General features: G+C 37.5%; 1 protein-coding gene across 13 annotated transcripts in view; it reads left to right on the top strand.

Annotated features, from left to right (window-relative positions):
• Positions 1-21,811, top strand: part of MPDZ (multiple PDZ domain crumbs cell polarity complex component) — a 163,601-nt gene that overhangs the window by 69,330 nt on the left and 72,460 nt on the right. For 6 of the 13 annotated variants that reach the window (XM_086685303.1, XM_086685301.1, XM_086685298.1 and 3 more), the window contains exons 11-19: positions 2,566-2,749; positions 3,513-3,602; positions 5,511-5,620; positions 8,071-8,217; positions 9,069-9,233; positions 10,448-10,633; positions 11,766-11,975; positions 13,629-13,745; positions 16,485-16,652. In XM_086685303.1, the coding sequence (XP_086541429.1) occupies positions 2,566-2,749; positions 3,513-3,602; positions 5,511-5,620; positions 8,071-8,217; positions 9,069-9,233; positions 10,448-10,633; positions 11,766-11,975; positions 13,629-13,745; positions 16,485-16,652 (1,377 nt within the window). The remainder of the gene's footprint in view (positions 1-2,565; positions 2,750-3,512; positions 3,603-5,510; positions 5,621-8,070; positions 8,218-9,068; positions 9,234-10,447; positions 10,634-11,765; positions 11,976-13,628; positions 13,746-16,484; positions 16,653-21,811) is intronic. The other 7 variants (XM_086685305.1, XM_086685302.1, XM_086685294.1 and 4 more) reach the window with 4 other exon arrangements.

The raw sequence follows: 21,811 nt of genomic DNA, 5'->3' as shown, positions 1-21,811 counted from the left end.
TCAGGAATTGACAGAGCAAGAAGGAAGGGGAACATTTAAATTTATTTAAGTTTCACTTGTAGATTAATAAAGATGAAACCAGTGCTGGGGTATCACAGTGGGGAATTTTGCCCCTGTGTACTGAGAGATTGTTTTCTGTGTCTGTTGTGGAGCCAGGAGTTGGTTGGGGTTGTGTGGGTGCATGTGTGTAGGGTGTGATGTCATTGCATATGTGTAATTCCATGCTGCTGCATGCTCCCAGCATGGTGTGCAGCCTTTAGCACTTGGTGTAATTTTGTGGAATCACTGGTTAAGATCCACAGGTACCATCTGACTACCTCATTTTAATAAGAGACTGTTGTTGGATTTTACTGGAGTTTCTTCTCAAAGACCAAACAAACTATTCTTTCACATAGATTCAACTGGCCTGCTTTGGATCTGGTCATGTCCAGGCCACTCCTAGTAGAAGTTTCCTCCAAGTTACTGGCATAGGGACTTTTATTTTTCCATGGTTTCCAGTTGTGTTGCAGTGTTTTCTCTGTTGTTATATTTTTATTAGTTATTCCAAAAGGGAATCAACAGGGTGAAGGTAGGAGGAAAGAGAAGAGAGGTAGACACCTAAACTCAAAAGTATTATGTCAACTTTAAGTAACTTGCAAAGGGTAAGATTGTTATCTAGATAAATTTAGAAAAATCTATATCAGAAGTCTCTAGATTTTTGAGTATCTCCCAATTAAACACTGCATTCTCCCTCTTCTTCCCCCCTTTATGTATTCATATGTGATATATATTTTCTCTTTCTCTCTCTATATATATACACATATATGTATATATATATATGGTATTATATAGTTTCATATATAATTAGTATATATGTTATATGTGTACATAAAACAAATGGAATTTTAAAATATGTTTAATTAAAAGTCCTTTTATATTCTTTCAGAAACCTCTGAAGTAAGGTATTATATCTTAGAGATCATGATCTAGCTCTTGTAATTCTCATTCATTTCAGTGCCTAATGTGGCCAGCACTGTGCTTAGAAAAGCATGACACTTACACAGCCATTTTATACCCATTTTACAATGCAAAAGAAATATCAATGACTTTGAGTTTCAGTATCAAATATGTTACACTTTTCCAAACTGTTTTCAATGTAGTTTTGAAATTTTATAATTTTCAATGAAATTTTAAAAAATAAGGTGCTATAAACCACTTATTTATTCAAAAGGTAATTTGCTTTACAAATAAATCCTTGACAAATGGACCAATGACTCTATATTCCCATTTGGGATGAATATCTGCTGTATAGACAGCGGTATGTTTTGGTGACATCAGAGCCCGTCCTTTTGGAGTATGCAGTCACAAACCTAATAATGACAGAAACTGTAAAATTAAAGTTCTGGTAGGGGCGCCTGGGTGGCTCATTCGGTTAGGCGTCTGACTTCAGCTCAGGTCATGACCTTGCCGTTCCTGAGTTTGAGCCCCGCCTTGGGCTCTGTGCTGACAGCTCAGAGCCTGGAACCTGCTTCAGATTCTGTGTCTCCCTCTCTCTCTCTCTGCCCCTCCCCTGCTCGCACTCTGTCTCTTTCTCTCCCTCCCTCTCTCTCTCTTATAAATCAGTAAACATTAAAAAATTTTTAAAAATATTCTGGTTAATGCTGGGAGGGAGAAATGGTAAAGGGGGCTTTGAGTTAGTCAGAGACCTTATGATAGCTCAGTTCTGAACGTAACTATTGCACGGACATCTGAAGAAAGTACAGGTGTTTTCTGGGTGGACAGATGAGAAAGAACATGGGCTGGAGGGAGCCCAGAGAGTCTAGACTCGGGGAGCAGAACCTGCAGAGGTCTTCTGGCTAAGGGGAGCATTGCAGGGTGGGAGTGGAAATGTGTGTATGGGGGCTGGAGGGCACAGGGGTGGGCAGTCCCGTGCCACATGAGATTGGTGGTGCAGCTGGGGACACTTGACATAGGTGTTTCTAAGTTGTGTTCACAGTATGGAAAATTGACCTAAGGAATATTCTACCAAAGGCAGGGTTGGGACGATGTGATCATATCTTCAGTTTGGAAAGATCACAGGGACATCTTCAAATGTTTCATCCTTTGTGAACTAGAAAAAGGGAAAACCCCATGTATTTTTTGAAGAGGCAAAGAAATAAAAAGGAAGGTAGTTTTGTCGTCTTTTTTTAAAGCTAGGTTAAGTGTGATTTTGGAATACATCAGTGCTGTGAGGGACTACTTTTGTCACGGTCTTCTACACTTTATATCCTGCAGAGTACTGGTTTCCAAGCTTGACTGTGTATCAGGATCACCTGAGGAATATAAAAGAGTATTCCCACCCTGGAACTGTTGGTTCCTAATATCTAGAAGCGAGACACCATAATCTCTAATACGCAAAGCAAAACTCTTCTGGGTAATTCTAGTGCTCTAAGTTATTACTAGTCCCCAAACAGGTGTTCGTTCATTCTGCAATTAGGGGAGCACTCAGCCCCATTCTTTTCCCACTAACAAGCAGTAAACATGCATTACGTGAATCGGTAATACAAATATTCATTTATTTTTTAACATATGTTGCTCTTATCACAGGTAGATGGCACAAACCTTCAGGGTTTTACCAATCAACAAGCAGTAGAGGTGTTGCGACACACAGGACCAACTGTGCACCTGACACTAATGAGGAGAGGAACGAAGCAAGAGGCTGAGCTGGTGTCAAGGGAGGATGTCATGAAGGACGCGGTCTTATCTCCTGGGAATGCCAGCGGAAGCAAAGGTAGTGCCAGGTTCAGCTGGTTTTCAGTTAGACCCTTATATCCCTTAGATGTTTTTCTAATTCTGAAATTATTTAAAGAATGGTCTTTAGTCTTAACTGTTCGCTATGAACCAAGTAAAAAGGAAATTTGATGAAGTTGGGACTAACGAGAACCAGGGATGTGTCCGTTGACTATAAAATGGGCTCTCGATTAAAGCAAATTTCTTTCTTTCCTGTTTATTCAGTCCCCATTTCAGAGTCGGAAACGTGCATCTATCCTTCTGTCCCTGCCTTACTTTTGGGTGTCCTTGCCATGTTTTCTTTCCCTTTAGGGGGAACCTTTTCGGCCTGGGCTGTGTATGTATGCAAGCCTCATGTTTCTAAACATCCAGCCTTCCCCTGAAGGAATCTACTTTAATAACACATTTAGAAATGTCTTTTATAAGCTGTTAGTACATGAATATCTCTGAAAATTAGTGAAATCCCCAGGTAGCTGACTGGTGTTAGAGTTTGTTAGTAGAAGCCAGGCTTTTGGTTTGAAAATGCTGTTTCATTTCTCAAACTGTTGACCATTCTGGTATTTATGCCATATACTGTTCATTGCAGTACTAGGAAATTGGGAGGTCACAGGAGAACTTCCCTTTAAGTACAGGTGGTTCTTTTGAAAGGTTTACTTACAAAAAAACACTCATTGAGGGGTTCAGATAAATAGAGTGGGATTTGAAAAACGTCATGTGCTTGATTATATCATAGATGTAACTACTAAAATATTCTTATCTTTAAGAAAATTATGAAAAAGATGAAGATTCTTCATCTTTGAGTAGAAACACCAGCATATTACCAATTGAAGAAGAAGGTAAACACCTGGAGCCAGGTTATTACGTTCTTTATTGTTTGTTTGTTTTTTAGAGAAATGATTTTTGCAAATGTGATTAAGCCTCTATGGTTATATTGTAAATTACTAAAAAAAAATCTATCATGAAAGAAAAAGAGATGTTTTTAAGTCTTTATTTGTAGATAGGATTAATTTCTCTAACAGATTAAAATAGTTCATTTATAGCTGGCATATTTTATGGTCGTATGTTCTTTCTTACATATTTTTTTAATTAAAAAATGTTTAATGTTTTTTCATTTTTGAGAGAGAGAGAGAGAGAGTGAGAGAGAGAGACAAAGATAGCATGAGCCGGGGAAGGGGCAGAGAGAGAGGGAGACACAGAATCCGAAGCAGGCTCCAGACTCTGAGCTGTCAGCACAGAGCCCGACACGGGGCTTGAACCCATGAACTGTGAGATCATGACCTGAGCTGAAGTCAGATGCCTGACTGACTGAGCCACCCAGGCACCCCAGTCTGTCTTACATATTTTTGAAACCAGAGGGCTTTAGGAATCAGTCAGTTATGTACAAGGTTTTGTATCAGTCCCCTTACTTCCGTATAGCCGACATGTTCATATCTTATTGAGCAAGCAATAATAAAATTATGAAGTATTTTTAAAAGAAACATGAAAATCTTCTTTTAAAGCATAAGCTCTTAGGAATGAAACCGTTCTATTTTGGGAGGCTTTTCCTTGTCAATTTTTCATAAATTCTAAATCTTAATATTGGGGAATTGGTTTGGAAAGGAATTGTATGGAGAAATTATTAAACCTTTCTGAGATTTCTTTCAGTATAAACGTAGACTTCATCGAGGCATTTAAACATTTTTTAGAGCAGCATTGTTTTAATATATAATTATGCCAGAATATTATTGCCATCTTTTTAGGCTGGGAGCTATGTGCTTTCCTTAGCTGTCAGATTGCTTTAGGCACTTTGGTAACTTACATCTACTGAACAGAGTCCAAGAGTGGTCTTCCTGTTAATAGTTCCTTTGGAGCTTTGTGGTTCTTTAAAGTATCTACTCCATTATTAACAGGTTTTGTTTTCTGCTGAAAATTTTGCTTTACTTTTATTATTTTAAAAGAATATTTGTGTTTGCAGTAATATCCTGAGAGTGTGATGTGTAGGATTCATATGTGTTAATTGCACTCTGCCATTTTTATACAAGTAGGTGAAGAAATTATATAGGCTAAAGCGAGTATCAAGAGTAGCAGGAAAGAATAAAAAGCTTTTAGAGCATGAAACTTGAGACAGTACATAGGGATGGGTGTGGGGGATCATCTCGAAGGCCCAGACCACGTCTTTGCTTGTGAATGTGCATATGTGTGTGGGAGGATGGGTGGGAGAGGCTCTAGACTTAGAATTAGAAGTCCCAAATTCTTTTTTACACAAACTAGGGAAAAGCTTCTAAATGATTCGAATGCATCTACCCTAGCGCTTATCCTTAGACAACAAACAAACAAAAGAAATTAAATAGACCCATAGATATAGGAAACAACTGTTTGATACAAGATGAGGAGGGGTTCAGGAGCAAACAAAATAGGAGACAGGGATTAAAAGGTACACCTTTGGTTATAAAATTAATAAGTCATGGGGATGCATTGTACAGCATAGGGGATACAGTCTGTAATATTGTAATAGCTTTATATGGTGACAGATGATAACTAGGCTTACTGTGGGGGTCATTTTATAATGTATGAAAATATCAAATCACTATGATACACACCTGAAACTAATAGGATATTGTTTGTCAGTTATCTTTTAATAAAAAGTAAGGGTAACATATACTGGGTGAAGAGTCAGACTTGCTACAACAGACAGGTTCTGATCACAGTGTCTCTTATATAGAATGTTAAAATATGGAGATTTTTGTAGTTTGTCACTAACGTCATTGTGTTGACTATTTCAGGGTATCCATTATTGGCAGCAGAGATGGAAGAAACAGAAGACCCACAACAACAGGAAGCTGCCCTGCTGACGAAGTGGCAAAGGATTATGGGAATTAATTATGAAATAGTGGTAGGTTAGCTTAGCCTCCCTAACTTCCTAACTTGTAACTGTATTTGAGCAGGAAGTTCATGACAAAAATAAAGATGATCTTCATAAAGAGACCTAGAGAAGTAGCAAATGCCCAGGACTTTTTTTGAAGACCAAAATGCATTGATTCCTGTATTAAAAAATTTAGGTAGGAGAAAGTTGGATAGCAACAAAGGAACTGAGATAAATGGGTTGAAAAATTTAGGACTTGTAATTCACCAATATTTCAACAAAAGGAATTTTTTTTTTGTTTTTTGTTTTTTTGTTTTTTTGTTTTTATTCTTAAGTCTGGGATTTAGAGAAAGGATCAGAATAGAATGACAGAATTTACTTAAAGGTAAAAAAAAATCATCATGATCCATATATAATATTGTAAGAGGATTTTTCCCACATTTTTCCTTTACATATATATTTTCCTTAAGAGGCTTAATTCTGCATTCTCTTTTCATACCACTTATGCCACAGTGAATGTTTTATGTTTATTAACAGTTTGCATATCTCATACAGCAATCATGATTCGCTGTCCTGAAAAGAGACTTAACAATTGTGACCCAAATTATCAGTCTTGAGATGTACACCAGCGAATTTCACGGTTTTCAAAAGGAAAAATAAAATACTAGGTTAAGTAGAATTTTTCCTATTGCTTATAATATTCAAACAACTCTAGATTAGAAGAAATCAAAGAACAGATGTCATATAATAGTAACTAGCATTTATTGAGCACTTTGTGCTAAGCGGTGTTCTTAGTGTTTCATTGAATCTTCATGACAATGATCTTTTTTTTTTTTTTAAACTCAAGATGGTAACAAATAAGAAGTCCAGCTGTTGTTACTGTTCTAATCAAGTCCGAGAAGAATACAATAAGGTCCAGCTTAACTGTGGTTAATTTGGCATGAAAAGAAAGTTGGGAGATTCCTTCTTTGGGCTGGGATTAACATGGCTGGGACAAATAACCAGACTGCACTTCTTCGTGGGTAATTGAATAGTGAAGGGAACCTTTTAAGGAACCACTTGCTCGCAGGACCTTGAACTTTTGGCTGCCTTTCATGCGCATTGTCCAGTAATCTGGTAGCACTCCCAGTTATGTGTCAAGGGCAAAGCATGCTGTAAGCAAGAGCTAAGCTATTTATTGGCCTTCATTGAACAAAGACATAGATCTGACTTTAAGTTGTTTGCTATGTGATTATACAGAATAAATGTAGTCATAAGAGGAGTGGTATAGTAGAAAGAAGGATTGATGGACATTAGCCAAGAGGGACCTGGAGAGCTGCTCAGAGGAAGTGACATTTAAATTGGGTTTTAAGGAGTTAGAGGGATTTCATCCAGCAGATTTCAAAATTGGATGATGCAGTTTCTGATAATAGCCCTGCACACATTAGCAAGATTTGAAAGAGATCTTTTTTTAATTAAAAAAAATCTCTTTAATTAAAAAAAAAATAATCTCAGCCCCTCTATCCCTTAGTTTCTTGAACTGTAAAATAAAGGGACCAAAGTAGATAATCGTTGGTATACCTTCTGATTTTAATATTATAATGATTGGATTCTTTGTGAAAGTGGGTGATTTCCTAACATTCTTCATTATTTAGTGTAATAGTGGTAAATAGGAAGTTCATTCTCCTATTTTAAGCTTTGGTTCACTTTTTTTTTAAGTTTATTTATTTATTTTGAGGGAGAGAGAGAGTGGGGGAGGAGCAGAGAGAAAGGGAGAGAGAGAATCCCAAGCAGGTTCTGCGCTGTCAGTGCAGAGCCACACGTGGGGCTCGAACTCGTGAACTGTGAGATATGACCTGAGCTGAAATCAGGAGTTGGATGCTTAACTAACTGAGCCGCTCAGGCGCCCCAAGCTTTGATTCACTTTTAAAGACCGTTGTCGGTTGTTGACACAGCATAAGGTCAGGAGTGTGGGCTCCAGGTTCAGACTGCTTCAGGTTCAAAATTCTTTCAGAGCTGTCTCTGTGACTCTGGGAAAGGACCCTCTCTGAACCTCATTTTCCTAATTTGGGAAACAAGGATAGACATTGGAATTATTTATGAGAGGCATATGAGATAATCTGTGCAATGGGTCAGCCCGGTCCCTAGGACATAGTTTAAATGCTAGGTATGTGTCTTTTCTATACTGTTGTTGGAGCTCAGGCATTCGATTTTATCCGTGGTAGTTTAGACGACCCTCCATCTGTTACCAGCATCTCTAGGCACTGCAGAGTATCTTGGGTGCTTGCACCTGGCTCCTCCTTCGGGGTTTGTGTTGGTTCCTAGAGCTGACAGATAATCAGTAATCCTTCAGAGGCAAAGCTCCAAAGCTTTGCAGCTCTACAATAAGATTTTTGAAGCTTTTGTGAGAAAGCTGACTGTTTTGGGGTGAACATAAAATATATACATGAGGGAAAAAAAATGAAAAAAGTGCTAGATTTATGATGATTTTCTCCTTTCAGGTGGCCCACGTGATCAAGTTCAGTGAGAGCAGTGGGTTGGGGATAAGTCTGGAAGCAACAGTGGGACATCACTTTATCCGATCTGTTCTACCAGAAGGTCCTGTTGGACACAGTGGGAAGCTTTTCAGTGGAGATGAGCTATTGGAAGTAAAGAGCTATTCCATTCCTTTATCCCCTTAAGTAAACTTCTGAAAAGGCTGCAGGGGGGCTTAATGTGTAATAATAGTATGCATAATAAGTAAGTTCTTATTGTAAATTTCCCCTCCAAAGGGTACTTGAGAAAAATAATGTGAGTAAAAACCCACCAAAAGTAGAAATTTCAAATCTGTACGTACATTGATTTTCACACATAATTCCATGCTGGGTATTTTTTGGTTTGTTTTAGTCCAGAGAACCATAAACACTTTCTTTTTTAAAAATGTTAAACATCTTTTCATTTTTTAGACTAGATAATACATGTACATGTTTCAGAGTCACAAAAAACGTAAAGATGGGCAGTGAACAATCCAGCCAGTTCTCATTACCCTTTATTAAGTAACTACTGTTATATCTGGTACTATGTCGTCTTCCAGATATGTTTAAGGAATAACTAAGAAAATTTGAATATATTCTTTCCCCCGGCTTTGAAAAGCATACTGGCACGCTGTATGTACTGTTTTCCCTTGTAATTTATCGCTTAATGATATGAAATGTCACTTTGTAAAATAATCCCCTCCTTATCCCTTCATCCCTGGGTATTTTTATCATTACTTCTCCCTTTCCCAGCTACTACACTGGCACATGAAATGTGGGTGGAAGATAGTGATTATCTTCCGACACAACTATAAATTGCATGTGAGTTGTTTTAGGTCAACTATGTAGGTGACTGTAGTTCCGAGCACAGCAGAACGATGGTAATCACTGGAGTAAAATCCCCATTTAATTAATAAAAGATTGATTTCAAAGGAGTATTCATGTTATGAAATGTTCCCTCTTGAGCAACTTCTCTTTTTGCACAGGTGAATGGTATAACTTTGCTTGGGGAGAATCACCAAGATGTGGTGAATATTTTGAAAGAATTGCCCATTGAAGTGACAATGGTGTGCTGTCGACGGACTGTACCACCCACCCCCCAGTCAGAATTGGATAGCCTGGACTTATGTGATATTGAACTGGCAGAAAAGGTATTAGATCTGAGACCACTCGGAATCAATAATGGGAAGCCTAAATGGCGTCTAAAATGTTTTTAAGCCTTTCTTCTTTCATTTGGTATTTGAATTTGAATTTTGCATAATCTGCAGTCTAGTCAAATCTCATTTAAGGTATAATGAGACATGATGTTAGGATTTGATTTACATCAGACTGCAGGAATCAGTACAGTGGAGTAAATCTGAAAACTTTGAAGAATGTAATATTCATATGAGTAGAACAGGGTAAATAAGGAACATAATTCTGAATTGTAGAGACACCAGTCTGGCACCATGCATATCCGTATACATTTTAATGTGGTATAAAGGGGATTATTACAATAAAGCAGGTAGGCAGATTTGCATCCATGGTCCTAGCATATGCAGTAATTAACAGCAAAGGTAGCATATCGACTAGAATTTCATCATCAAAAACATGCCTTTCCTGAATTTGTTATGTTCATACAGATAAACAAAATTGAATTAATTTAGGTTCACTTTAATATATTTTTACTGAAAGAAGCTAACATTCTGTATTCCTATTTCTGTGCCAAATGCTTTATAAATGTTACCTCCTCTAATCCACAAAACTTTTATCAAATGGGTAACTCTGAAGTCCAGCTTAAGAATATTGCTCAAGGCAACACAGTAAGAAATCATAGACCCCGTCTTTAAGCCCAGGCCAGTCTGACTTCACATCTTGTCTTACTGTGTGTGCTAATTTATTCATGAAATAATCACATGCACAAGGCACAACATTTTAGAACCTTTGTTTGCCGAGAGTACAAAACTTTTACGTATAGCCGTTTCCTTTCCAATTGTTGTTATCTATCGTAAGAATTCCTTTTCTTTAATATCAAAATAGATCTACATTTTGTTTCTGACTGTAGAGGTGATTCAGACACTTGATGAAAAAAAGTGAAAACCGCCCACAGTCCTGCTGCTGAGATGTAACCATTGTGTATTTTTATAGGTGATCTTTGAACCATACATTTTTAATGCCTGTTCCAAGTTAGGTATTTCTTCCTCTGTAACAACTTTCAGTAATGACTGCCTTAATTTGCAAAGGTTTCATGGTAAGCTGTTGCTACCCTTATTTGTGGGTGTTTTATTCTGGACAGATGCGGGGCCTCTCCCTTTCCCTTGTAGTGTTGGTATGTGTCTGCTAAACTAGTGCCTCTGAAATAAGAGCTGCCCGGTCTGTTACGCAGCCGCACGTAGATCTGGGCGAGTTCACCGGGTCCTCGGAGACAGAGGATCCTGCGCTGGTGATGACCGACGTGGGTCAGAATGCGGCGGAGGTTCAAGGACCTTTGGCCATGTGGGAGGCTGATGTTCAGCATATCGAGCTGGAGAAAGGAAACAAAGGACTTGGGTTTAGCATCTTAGATTATCAGGTAAATATATCCTGTTTTTAACAATTTTTTTAAAAAAAATGATACAATACTAAAGGTATATTGTGGATAATAGAAAAATCAGTTAATATTTTAGTTTTCAAAGACATTTCCTTGTTTTTAGCAAATCTTTCCAAATGATGATATATAGTATTCATTTATCATGAAGGGTTCTTTTAACATTGAATTCATTGAGCTCTTCTAGATTTCAGCTTTGAGAATTTGAAGAGCTTACAAATACATTTTAGGAATATCCTAGAAATAGTTTTTTTTTGTTGTTATTTGGGGAGTATGTCTAAATTATTCTTATTCCCATGCTCATAATTGATAGTTCATACTTTAGTGGTAAGACTGAAAGTGTTAAATACTTATTTCTTTTGTCTGTAGTGAATGACTGAGTTCTAACTGGATATGGATTCCTGTCATTTGACTAAATGACTAAATTTATGAATAAGCTTACATTGGTCAAGTGTGGCCTCCACCCTTACCCTGCATTGTGTTCTGTGCTGAGTAACTGAGGAAATGCTTATGCCGGGTGCGAGAGCACAGCTGTTGCTTCTCATTAATTAATACTGAACCGGAGAGCCATCTCTGAGGACTCATGGGAGTTGTGTTCTTCATGGGGCTTGATTGCAGAGCCTTGTTGCTGTGTATCTGAACGCTGCATCGTCACACACTACTGTACGGACTCTTTCTAGATGTCTTCATTTCAAGAAGGCAGGCCTGACCGTCATTCAGTACACTCCACAGCAGTAGCATCCTACTTAACAAACGCTGTTAATAATCCTGTATCTGATGTCTGGCCTCAAAAGCCTGTTATAAAATTGGGCAGCTTATCGAAAATTCAAATTACAAGTTTAAAGGGATCTGTACAGTGATGAGGTCTCCTCAGGAACAGCTTGGTACTTGAGGATGCCGTCCTTCAGGGGGAACTCCTTCTGCACTCTGCAAAACGGAGACAGCCTTTGCCCCACTCATTCCTCAGAAGTGGTGCTTGAAATTCTTTTTTGAGACATTTGAAATGAGTACCCATCCATTACAATTCAGAGTGACCAATCTCCCACACCACCACCACCACCACCCCCCCATGTAAAAAGGAGCTACCTTATTTTTTTTTTTCCCCTCGTTTTGTCAGGATCCCATTGATCCAGCAAGCACTGTGATTGTAATTCGTTCTTTGGTGCCTGGGGGCATTGCCGAAAAGGATGGTCGACTTCTTCCTGGAGATCGACTCATGTTTGTCAATGATGTTAACTTGGAAAACAGCAGTCTTGAGGAAGCTGTGCAGGCGCTGAAGGGTGCGCCGTCAGGAACTGTGAGAATTGGAGTAGCCAAGCCTTTACCTGTAAGAATTCATGTTTTACTGATTTTTTAAAATTTGTAAACAAAATGGCTTTCAGGCCTACTGTTAGCTTCAGAAGGTGTTCTCATGAATGAATCATGACATTTGGTAATTTTGACCAAGATGGTTATTGGCTCTATGAGTATAAAGTTTAATTTTGAGTAATATTTTTTTAAAAAGTGAAGAAAACTGACAATTCAGAAATAAATTTGTAACTTTAAAATTATAGTTTTGTAGTTCACTTTTGATCTTTTTTTATTGGGTAATAAGGTCACGATGAGTATCAAATGAGTATTTTCAAAGAAATATGCCTTAAAACATCTATACCAATGTAGTGGGGTATTAGAGAAATTAATAGCATTAACAACTGACAGTGGAATCTTTAATTATAGTGGAATAAAGTAGAATCTCTGTCAGTGTGGTTTAAGGTCCTGCATTCTGTTGATTTCAACACATTTCTTGTCTAATTACTGCAGAGCAAGAAATTGAACTTTTCACAGTAGGTTCATCAGCTTCTGGCTCTCCTCCTGGGAGGGAATAGCCCTCCTGTTATTAATTAGTACAGTATTAAAAACAACGAATCAGTTCATGCTACATAACGTCAGTATGTTTATTAGGTATAATGATTACAACATAGCACTTATCACTGAATTGCAAATAAATATTAGAGACATTCTCAATATTTGGAGGGCTTTTTCAGTGTATAAATCTATTTTAAGTGAAAGGGCAAATACACCTTTCTTAAAACACAAACACAGAGGTGTATTTGCCTAAACATCAAATAACAATTTGCTGACTTTATGAAAGCGTTTGTTCAAATAGTAAGCTTTATTAATATATTTGCAATGTTAATTAAATTTTTCATGCCTCACTTTGTATTACAAAGTAAACTTTGGTAGCCTATGAAAATATATTTATGAAAACAGAAAAGGAGGCAAGTTCTGCATGTTATTAATACAGGGTGATGTGGGCAAGGCAATCTGAAGATTTTAGCCTATTTTATTTGAGATTGAAATAAAAATGTTAGGTTTTCTGTCAGTGTGATCAGTTACAATATCCTTATATTGGGTCTATAATATAAGCAGATTGTCTACAGAGAGAATTTTTGTGTGTTTTTTTAAACCATGCTCAATTGAGAGGCTTCACTGTAGAGTTCACTCACATTCCTTGTCAAGTAAATCACATGCTTTATAATCATGTTCTAGTAAAGGATGACAGCTAGAAGTTGATCCTTCTTTTTAATGTTCTTTTTTTTTCATGCAGCTCCCTTTATATCTTAACACCTAAAAAGTGCCGTACTTATTTTTATATTAAGAAGTCATTGTGTAGCCAGAATATTTGGCAGATAAAAATGGCCAGAAGATTACTATAATATAAAAAAATTATTGATTTGGATGATCTTTTATAAGAAGAATGAAAAGTTAGAAGGGATTCTCACTTAACAGTTGATGTGTTGGTATTAGAAGAAATATCCTTGTTGTATTTCACAAATCAAAACATTAAATATGAATATTTATCATTTGAAAACTTTCCCTTTCTTTTTCCTCTTCTCTTCTGACTGTTCTTCTCCTATCCCCCTCCCCTGCTTTCCTTCTTTCCTCCTTGCTGTTCTCTCTCATCCTCATCCTCAAACGCTGAGCCTCATTCTCCCTGCAGCTTTCACCAGAAGAAGGTTATGTTTCTGCTAAGGAAGATTCCTTTCTCTACTCGCCACACTCCTGCAAGGAGGAAGGGTTGGCTGACAAAGCCCTCTTCAGGGCTGACTTGGCTCTGGTTAGTGGCCACAACTTATCAAGCTTTCTTTCAGAAATCTTATGAGTCTTATATTTTGCCTTTCAAAATAGTCTAAAATCTTACTCTACTCATTATTCATTACGTTTTGGAAAAGTAAACACTTTAATTTCAACTGCAGTGGTTCTCATAGTTCAGAAATCATGTGTGAAAACTGTTTGTTGGATTTGGGGAGGAAATTCAGTTAGCAATGCATTCTGACAACTGGTAGAATTAATCTTCACGTCATACCAAAAGTTGTTGAAACACCCGATTGTTTTAATTTCATACTTGGGCCATTTCTAGGCATTTATGTAACTGTTTTTAGTATTCAGTCATTAATCAGGTGTTTTGGCTACCTGTTAACAAGGTTAACAAGTGTATTTTTTCCATTTGATATTTAAATAATGTGAAAATATATCAATTGATGCAGTTATTAAGAACACAAAAGTTTCCAGAATAATCAAAATCCATGTTTTCTCAAATTACAGAATGTAAACATCACTGATTTGCTAGAAAATTTTTAATTAAAATTTTATTTTTACTTGATCTATGTAAAAATTATTTGTTGGAGGGGCGCCTGGGTGGCGCAGTCGGTTAAGTGTCCGACTTCAGCCAGGTCACGATCTCGCAGTCTGTGAGTTCGAGCCCCGCGTCAGGCTCTGGGCTGATGGCTCAGAGCCTGGAGCCTGTTTCCGATTCTGTGTCTCCCTCTCTCTGCCCCTCCCCCGTTCATGCTCTGTCTCTCTCTGTCCCAAAAATAAATAAAAAAATAAAAACGTTGAGAAAAATTATTTGTTGGAGTAAATGTATTTGTGGACCACTGGAGGTCACTTTGACGAATAAACACATGAACCTTGCTCTTAAGAACTTTACAGTCTGGTAGAGGAGACAATACTATAGCAATAATTAAAATATAAAGGTAAATACTAGATATAAATAAACATGTGGCATTTATACAACATAAATATAACAGATTGTACATCCTATTGCATTACTTCTATTAAAGCCAGGTCCTGACCTAACTTTTCTTTTGGGCAGACATTGCCCTGTGTGACTACAAAGGAATATGCCCAACTTTTTAAATTCTTGTTTCAGGGCATCAGACTAGAGCGAGGTTTAAAACCCATGACATTCTCCATTATGTACTTATAACCAAATGTGCATATCTTGCTTTAAAACAAAGTATGAATTATTTGATTTTGATAATTCTAATTCTGGGGAGACAGTTCTCCTTGTTAATATTTTTATATTAACCAGCTCCTAAAATTGCCTTTTGGAAAGTTTTGGTGTATATTAAATGCAACAGTATCACATTACAATATTAATAATCCATTGCACAAAGCTTAGTTAATACCATCTATCTAGATAGCAGTGTTATTTATTATCTAGATTGTTCTATATGATGTGTATTTGTGAAGAGTAAAACTCAACAAAGCAGTTAACTAATGAATTTTGAACATATATTTAAAATGTATTATTAGAAAGAGGGTCACTTGGAAATGGCCTGTGTTCTTACCATGTTTTTGTAAGAATGTGACCTGGTATAATGTTACAATTCTTCTCTTGGTAAAACACATGTAAGTTGAAATCACAAAGAAGTAGAACACCAGGGATTTTGCCATCAAGACAGAAAATACTGGTAATATTGGAGAAGAGTAGTATTTATGTTAGTTCTATGTATTCTAAGGTGTAACTGTTAAGTGAATTGTAAATGGAGCTTCAGACTCATCATGAGTTGATTGTTTCACTTCGTTCTGCTACAGGAGATATTAATAGGAATTGGGGTGTTTTGTTTTGTTTTGTTTTGTTTTTTAAGTTTATTTTGAGAAAGAGCACAAGCAAGGAAGGGACAGAGAAAGAGAGAGAGAGAGAGAGAGAATCCCAAGCAGAGAGAATCCCACTGTCAGCACAGAGTCTGATGTGGGGCTCAGTGCCACGAACCCTGAAATCATGACCTGACCCAAAATTCAAGAGTCGGATGCTTAAACAACTGAGCCACCCAGGTGCCCCAATAGTAACAGGAGTTAATATATAGTCAAATTCTCTACTTTCTATGAGTTTTCCAACAATAGGAGTTTATAACTTTATAGCTTCCCCACAGCCAGAATCAGGCCCCTTGTTAGTATAATTTCAGCTTGAAACCACAGATACTCTTTCTGGTTTCTGATGATCACCATCAGGTTCTGAGTTTGCAATTTGAATGGTTTTAAAATCTAGTTAAAAATAATTTAAAATATATTGTTTTAGTGAGTTTTCTAAATAGATATTTGCCTGGATGCCTTGCTGAAATTTAATTCAACTTACATAAATAAAATCTAATAAACTTTAATAAATTTAATAAAATCTAATAAACTTGTTGAGTTTATGTTAGTTGAATAGGGAAGGTGTTGACCTCATTCATTTTATTAGACAGTTCTAGGAGTCGGGCAGGTATTTTTTAAAATAGTGTGACTGGAAAAAGTAAATATTTTCCTTAATTTATGGAACTTTTTAAACTTAGAATTGATCCAGGCCATTTGTTAATTGTTACCTTTGCCCTTTTATTGTTGGAATAAATAACTGATGCCAGCCCTGATTTGTCCTTACTCTCTTGCGTTAGTCGGTCTCTGATGTGTCGTAGAGTGTGAAGGGGTCATGTAGGAGATAGAATGAATGCCGGGATGCTTTTTAGTCTCAGGTAGAGACTTGTATATGTAACAGAACAGAATTTCCAACCGATACTATCATTTTTGTTCCTAGGTGGACACAAATGAGGCTGACTTAGCAGATGAATCTACATTTGAGTCTCAGTACTCTCCTGATAATGACAGTATCTACTCCACTCAAGCCTCTATTTTATCTCTTCATGGCAGTGCTTGTAGCGATGGCCTGAACTATGGCCCCTCCCTTCCATCTTCTCCTCCCAAGGTACAAAGAGATTGTCATTTTATTTATGGGAGAGCCTTCCGTGTCATTTTCCAGAGGTCAGTGTTTATGGGCAATTGTGGGAGTAGCATGTTAGAGGCACTGTGTTTCTCCAGTCATGGATTCATTCAGACTAAAGCGCAGTTTCATTCAGGTAGTGCTGATTGAGCGTCTTTTACTAGACTCCTAAGTACTCCCTAAATTGTTCGGTTTTACAGAATGATAGACCCAAGGATTCAAAGCTTTGATTAGGATTTGCATGTTAGAAAGAAAAAAGTCAATGTATTTCTCAAATTGTGTTCTTAGCTGTGTCTACTTTAGAAAAATCACAAGTATAACTTTATTTTCTTAATGGTTTTAAGATTGATTTCCACGCAGAGTTGGATGGTAAATGTTTCTTGCATTAATATTTACCAGCAAGTTAAATTTAATGCTGTTATATGTTTTTATGTAAAATGATGCCAAAAATACTTTATGTAGAAATCACAGTGAATGGCAAAGTATGTTTAAACGTCACTGGATGAAGAATTTAGTTATTATTTGACATATCTGTGCCAAGTATATTTTAGAAATAGAGTATTGGCACGAGTGCCCCAACTCCATTCATTTTCTTGGTGAGGTACTTTATAAGGTTTAATAAGTAATATTTTAAAACCTGTCCAATCTTCTGGATGTGAAATGGTATCTTACTATTTGGATTTGGAGTTCTGATTTCTAGTGGGGTTGAACACCATTTCATATATTGGCCATTTGGTTTTCACTCCTATCCATGGCCTCTTAATATCTTTTGACAATTTTTATATTGTGTTGCCTATCTTTCTATTGATTCGTTGGGTTTTTAAAAATATTTTCTAGAAACCGGTAGACAAAACAATACAGTGTATTTTATGAGGATTGTGTGTGAGTGTGTGTGGGAAATGCCATTTTTTAACTTCAGGAAACAATTTATTCTTTGAGAAAGAAGGAAGCGTAGGAATTCAGCTGTATCTGTAATGAATTATATCCTTTTAAGAGGAAAGAGAGATTGAAGAAAATATGGCAAAATGTTAACATCGGTTAAATCCGGGCCAAGAGTTCATATATGGATATATTTTCCTTATTCTTCTATGTTGGAAATGTACTATAAATAAACATTAAAAACGAAGATAAAAAGACTGGACAATAACTTACTTAAATATAGGAAACATCTGTTTTCCACATAAATTCAGTGGGAAGGAGATCTGTATTTTTGAACAAGATGGAGAGCAGAATTTCCGTGAGTCTAGCACACTTTTCCTCCTTTCCTGATTAACAAGTAATTTTTTGGCCAGAACATTTTCAAAGCATTTTCTTTCACGTTCAAGGTGCACCTGTTACCCTTGCAAATGATGCTGGGAAATCTCCTTGAATTGGTTTGCAAGGTATAATCTTGAATGGAGCAGCTGCTCCTCTCTCACCACACCTGAGACGGTCTGTGTGACCACGTCCTGTCTGGAACGTGTTCAGTCTTTACTGACCTCAGGGCTGGAAGCTGAGTTCATCTCCTAATGGACTCTCCTAATCCACAGCATAGCACACTTCTTCTTGCCAGCGGGACAGATTGCATTGTTTAACTTAGTAATTGTTACTTAAAGGGATTACACAATCTGCATACTGAGAAGCATATATTTTACAGGGCAAATGCTGGCTGTATGCAGCACACCATATTGGCTTACTGAAGTCTATTTGCCTCCTTTTTTTTTTTTTTTTCTCCCTAAGCAGTTTACTCTTTTGTTGAAGCAAATTTTGGCAAGCTGGCCTATCAACTGAAATATTTAAACTACAAAACAACAAAGAAGACATTAATGAGGGTGTTTTAAAACACATTGAGAAATTCCTGTGTGCTCTCAGTTTTTCTTAGCAAGTAGGACTGTTTCTGCATCGTGGTAAATGACTGCAGCATTGTTTTTTATTTTTGTTTTTGTTTTATGGCATCTTCATAGTACCAAGGTATTTACTAGAAAATTGTACATAAATAAAAAACCAGATGATGCATCCATCTTCCTGTTTCTTTGCACTAAATTTATTTTAAAAAGACAGCATGGTTGGGGCGCCTGGGTGGCTCAGTCGGTTAAGCATCCGACTTCGGCTCAGGTCATGATCTTGCGGTTCGTGAGTTCGAGCCCCACGTCGGGCTCTGTGCTGACAGCTCAGAGCCTGGAGCCTGTTTCAGAATCTGTGTCTCCCTCTCTCTCTCTGACCCTCCCTCGTTCATGCTGTCTCTCTCTGTCTCAAAAATAAATAAACGTTAAAAAAAAAAAAAAAAGACAGCATGGCAATTTGACATGGAATTTAGAACTGGCCATTTTTCTTTTTTTTTTTTTTAACGTTTATTTATTTGTGGGACAGAGAGAGACAGAGCATGAACGGGGGAGAGGGAGAGAGAGGGAGACACAGAATCGGAAGCAGGCTCCAGGCTCTGAGCCATCAGCCCAGAGACCGACGCAGGGCTCGAACTCACAAACCGCGAGATCGTGACCTGAGCTGAAGTCGGACGCTTAACCGACTGAGCCACCCAGGCCCCCCAGAACTGGCCATTTTTCTTAAAAGCGAGTTCACTTTGGAATCCTTTAATTGATAAGATAAAATCATACAGTATAGGATATTTAAGACAGCAGAGCCTCCATACTGATTTGAAAGAAGTATAAAATAGAGTGTGAGGATCTCAGTGATTGCTCACAGTTTTGACTTTACTTTGTTAGCTATGTAATAATCTTGGTGGTTGGAAATGCACAAATAGTTTCACCTTTCCTCTTACCTTGATGAGAGAGAAGTCTTTGACCGTGGTCATGTATACTACCAGAAGCTGTAAGAACTAATCATCCAGAGCGGGGAGTCCTCTTAGGGGAAGGCCTGACTCCTACAAGCATTGTGTGGGCCTGGCCAGCAGCTTGGATACCAAGGCCTGGAGGCACACCTTGGAGCTCCTTTGCCCCAAATTCTCCCATCTGGGAGCCCATTCTGATTTTTATTTTTGAAGGAGTGGTGTTTGCTTAATTTGATTATCATGTAACAGTTCAAGGAAAATAACCATTACTCAGGAATCTGAAAAATACTGTCCAGCTACTTCTATGGCATCTGGACTAACAGAGGAAGGTCATTGAAGTGTGAATTTGAGTGGCCAGAACCCAGTGGATTTTCTCATTGTTATAGGTTTGATTTTTTTTTTTCTTTTTATCCCCTTTTCCTTGTCACCTTCACAGACATAACAAAATGCAGAAATAATTGTTTTACAAACTTAAGTGCTTGTTGACTTTTGTTTAAAAGCTCAACATGGTTTTGGGAAGAGGATGCTTTCATTTATTTTTTCCTGTTTTGGATTTTTAAATACACCCAATAAAGATCAAATACTTATATAAGAATACATACGTACTTACATATACTTATAGAATACTTATATAGAAAGGAGTCTTCCTTTCTACTCCTTATCCACATTCCCATGCCCCGCCCTTTGTTTTACATCCACACTGGCTCTCACCCCAGGGATGAAATGATTACCAGTTTTGTGCATGCCCTTCATTCTTCATATTGGTCCCACTAGGAAATGCTGTTGATTCTAGTGCAAGGGAAACTCGGTGTTTGTCCAGAGAGAAGCCCCTTCTTGCACCATGTACATAAAACACAGCTGATGGATTCCATGATTTAAAAACATAAAGTAAAATCTGAGGCAGCTGGGTGGCTCAGTCAGTTGAGCATCTGACTCTTGATTTTGGCTCAGATCACGATCCCACAGTAGGTCCCGAGATCAAGCCCCTGTTGGGCTCCGTGCTGAGTGTGGAGCCTGCTTGGGCTTCTCTCTCTCTCTCTCTCTCTCTCTCTCTCTCTCTCTCTCTCTCTCCCGTCTGTTTCTCTCTTTCTCTCTCTTTCTCTCTCTGTCTTTCTCTCTCTGCGTGTGTCCCTTTGCCCCTCTTCCCTGCTTGTGCTCTCTCTCTCTCAAAAAAAAAAAAAAACAATTAACAAAAAATAAAAATCTACCTATTCCTATAGATCTCCATTTAGAGTCATTCTGTAGTATTAAATGTTGCTGCCTTCACACCCATGTTTAAAATGTTTGTTTCTTTCTTTGGAGCAGGGGTTAGTATGAAAAACTAACTAAAGCACTCCAGTCAGAATGCTGAGAGTGATTGTGGAAGTCTTAGTGACAAACCAACAGGCTCTCAAGGTATAAAACCAGTCGCTTCTTTTGCTCAGTGGGGTCAGTGTACGAACAATAAAGGAAGCACTATACCTTATCTCAGAAAGGGTGGGAGAATGATGGTAAGTTGGGGCAGCTGTGCTTGTAGTATATTTTCCCACATGAAAAGACTATGAAAAGGCTTTTGTGGTAGAGTGCTCATTGAGAATATTAGGTTGTGTCCAGTAAATGTTTCAGTATTTACTTAGTCTATATAAATAAATCATCTGAGTAAATAATGTGCCCAGGTATTATCCTCACTTATTCATCACCTTTAAATGGCGGTTTACAAGTGTCCTTGACATTTTTATTTAACCTCTCATTTTGTTTCCCTGAGAACAAGGCCGTATCAAGTAGAGGCACATATTAATGCAGGTTTTTTGCAAGACTTCGGTTTAGCTACCAAGTTGCACTGGGAAATTATAGCATTATTTTTGAACATCTTACAGGGGAAGAGCTGCTTTTCTTTTAGATCCATAAGACTTTTTAAAAATAAAACTCAGTTGGTTGTTCAGCAACCAGAAACGTTTCTGAAGTAGGCGTATGTTGTCTGCTGTGTTGATTAGCTCTTTCTTTTCTGTGTGTCTGTGTTAACTCCTTTATGAATAATGCATGGAAATTTCTGTTACACGATTTATAGTAAACCCCAGCTAACAAGGGTGGCTTGACCTCTTTTTGTGATGAAAAGTGGTTTTTAATTGTAACCTTTATTTGAGGCCTGAGGAAGATGATTTACTGCTAAATATTATAATTAATATAGTAATACAGAAGCTAATTCTGTAGTAAGTGCATTGTTGTTTTTCATTAGAACAAAATCACCAAAGTTGGGTGAATGGGCCAACAGGTTATTGGTTAGACTCCAACTGTGTGGAGGATGACGGTTTCCTGTCATTGTTCCCGAAGAGTCTAAAGGTGTTACTTGCTTGTGTGATGCTCCCGCTTGCCTCAGTTCTTTGTACCAAGAATATTT

This window comes from Puma concolor, chromosome D4, assembly GCF_028749965.1.
Source record: "Puma concolor isolate L17-30 chromosome D4, mPumCon1.1.hap2, whole genome shotgun sequence".
NCBI lineage: Eukaryota > Metazoa > Chordata > Mammalia > Carnivora > Felidae > Puma > Puma concolor.
This window is presented reverse-complemented; position numbering and strand designations above follow the sequence as displayed.